The sequence below is a fragment of the Erinaceus europaeus genome, chromosome X, assembly GCF_950295315.1.
Source record: "Erinaceus europaeus chromosome X, mEriEur2.1, whole genome shotgun sequence".
Taxonomy (NCBI): domain Eukaryota; kingdom Metazoa; phylum Chordata; class Mammalia; order Eulipotyphla; family Erinaceidae; genus Erinaceus; species Erinaceus europaeus.
Window position 1 is genome coordinate 27,444,132 of NC_080185.1, and position 2,772 is coordinate 27,446,903.

Genomic DNA, 2,772 nt, shown 5'->3' on the forward strand with positions numbered 1-2,772 from the left:
ATATATATGTGAATTATGAACAATGTGTTTTGGACAATTATGGATTCGTTCTCTGGATCTCAGTTTTCTCCTTGTCAACATGAGGCTAATTGTGTTGCTTTTCTTACTAATCTCATAGCAATATTAAGAATGTAATGTATAATAATAAGTGAGAAAAATTAAGGAAAAGTTAATGACCCACATCAAGTAGGAAACAGCTATGATATAATTTTTCTCCTTGGAGGATGTGCTGTTTACACAAAAAGAAAGACTTTCCCTAAACGAGGTTTACAAGTCCTTCCTTTACAAGTGCTTGTCTTCTGGCCTTTTATCACACCATTCATTGTCCTGCATTCTAGTTCCTGTTATGTCTTACCTGCCCCTAACAGTCATAGGAGACTCTCGTGCTCCTTGTGTCTGTTCTGTCACTGAGGAAGTGACTGTGACAAGAGTATTTGTCTGAAAGCAAGTAATTCATTAGGTGACAACCAACATGTAGAGAAAGTGTTATGATAATGCCTTTAATGATAGATTAGAATCACACTTGGGATGATAATTATAGGTAGGAACACTTGAAAAAAAATCTCTTTTGACAATCACCTATCGTATGAAGGGTAAAGTCAGGCCTTTTAAAGAATTTTCTCCAAAAGTCTAAACTCATAAGGCCTATACCTTTCTTTAAAGTTTCTATATTTATTGAATAGAGACAGCTAGAAGTCAAGATGGTAGGGGGAGATGGAGTGGGAGAGAGACACCTGCAGAACTGCTTCATCACTAGCAAAACTTTCCCTCTGTAGGTAGGAAGATCTATACCTTTTTTGCCATAACTTTCTTTATTGCCCCTTTCACATCTTTGTTCCTCAAGCTATATATTAAGGGGTTCAGCATGGGTGTCAAAGCCCCATAAAACACTGAGATAAACTTGTCCTGGTCAGGGGATGACTTGGTCTGAGGTTTCATGTACATGGAAATGGCTGCCCCATAGAAGATTGTCACCACAGTTAAATGAGAGCCACAAGTAGAAAAGGCCTTGAGTCTACTCTGGGCCGAGCGAATCCTTAGGACAGCAGCAGCAATTCGGATATAAGAGAGAAGAACAAACCCAAAGGGCAGGAGTAGGGTGAAGATAGCTGTGATGAGAATCATAAGCTCATTGAGGCTAGTGTCAGAACAGGCCAGCTTAAGGAGGGACAGAATCTCACAGACAAAATGGTTGATGACATTATCGCCACAGAAATGAAGTTGCAGGGATAAGACAAGCATTGCAGAGAGTACAACCGATGCTCCCCAGGAGGTAGCAGCCAACCAGACACACACTGGACCGTTCATGACCACAGGATAGCGCAAGGGGTTACTGATGGCAACCACACGGTCATAGGCCATTACAGCCAGCAGGAGGCACTCTGCTGTGGCCAAGATCAAAGAGACACTCATCTGAGTCAAGCATCGTGGGTAGGAGAGGTAGGGGTGCGTAGAGAAACAATGTATTAAGGCCTGGGGCATGGAAACTGTCCCATAGCAAAGGTCCAAGAAAGACAGGTTACTAAGGAAGAAGTACATCGGTGTGTGGAGGTGGGAGTCAACATAAATAAGAAATATCATGAGTCCGTTTCCCAACAATGTGCTGAGGTAAGTTATCAGCACCAAAGTGAAAAATGTCACTCTCCACTCAGGAAAGTTAGAGATTCCAATAAGGAGAAACTCAAAAGCTGTAGTATCATTGTCCATATCCATTCTTCCCACTTAGCACCATTCATTGGATGGGTAATTAATTTTACCTGGAGGAATAAGAATACAGATGGAGGGAGAGGATGAGAAGAAACATGTAGAAGAATTTGTGTGACCTGGTGACCTTTTTTTTCTTCCTTCCATCCTTCCTTCCTTCCTTCCTTCCTTCCTTCCTTCCTTCCTTCCTTCCTTCCTGTCTCCCTTCCTTTCTTCCTCCCTTTCTTTCTTTCTGTTTTATTTAATTAGACAGAAAGAAATTGGGAGGGAAGTCAGAGACACAGAGGGAGAGAGAAAGATAGACATATGCTTATCAGCTTCATTGTTCCTGAAGTGTCTCCCTTGCAGGTGGGGAAAGAGGGACTGGACCTGGTTGTTGCACATGGTAATGTGTGTGCTCAACTGTGCGCACCACCAGGTAGGCTCCTGGAAAGAATATCTTTCTTTTAAAATTTTTTTATATTTATTTATTTATTTATGTTTCCCTTTTGTTGCCCTTGTTGTTTAAAGCTGTGGTTATTGATGGATAGGACAGAGAGAAATGGAGAGAGGAGGGGAAAACAGAGGGGGAAAGAAAGATAGATACCTGCAGACCTGCTTCACCGGTTGTGAAGTGACTCCCCTGCAAGTGGGAAGCCGAGGGCTCGAACCGGGATCCTTAAGCCGGTCCTTGCGCTTTGCGCCATGTGCGCTTAACCTGCTGCGCCACCGCCCTATTCCCTGGAAAGAACATCTTAAGACACAGAGGCCAAACCAAAATCTTCTCTGGGAAAATAGCAAATTCCAGGTTCTTTAGAACCAGTTGTATGAAAAGTTCTCTCAGCCTCTTCTACCAGATATCTTTTTGGATTACTTTTCCAAGTGAAAAGAAAAGAAAGAACCCATTTTCCTGTTCCTCTTATTAGTTCTCCATTTTTCATGACAAATCTGACTCATAAACAGCTTGCATTATAGTCTCTAGAAAGAAGACAACATGAGTTAAAAATATGTCATTTTGTGTCTATATGCTACTCCTAAAATAGTTATGCCTTCATTTCCAGGTTGTTCTATCAAATGAAGAAATGGTGT

At 41.6% G+C, this 2,772-nt stretch overlaps 1 protein-coding gene across 1 annotated transcript; it reads right to left on the reverse strand.

Annotated features, from left to right (window-relative positions):
* Positions 1-786: 786 nt before the first annotated feature.
* LOC103108162 (olfactory receptor 13H1-like) lies at positions 787-1,713 on the reverse strand. The gene has a single exon (XM_007517036.2). The coding sequence runs from the start codon at positions 1,711-1,713 to the stop codon at positions 787-789; it is 927 nt and encodes a 308-aa protein (XP_007517098.2).
* Positions 1,714-2,772: the final 1,059 nt, after the last annotated feature.

Excerpts from the sequence above, each read along its gene's own strand:
- LOC103108162 (XM_007517036.2), bottom strand. The coding sequence starts at position 1,713 with ATGGATATGGACAATGATACTACAGCTTTTGAGTTTCTCCTTATTGGA.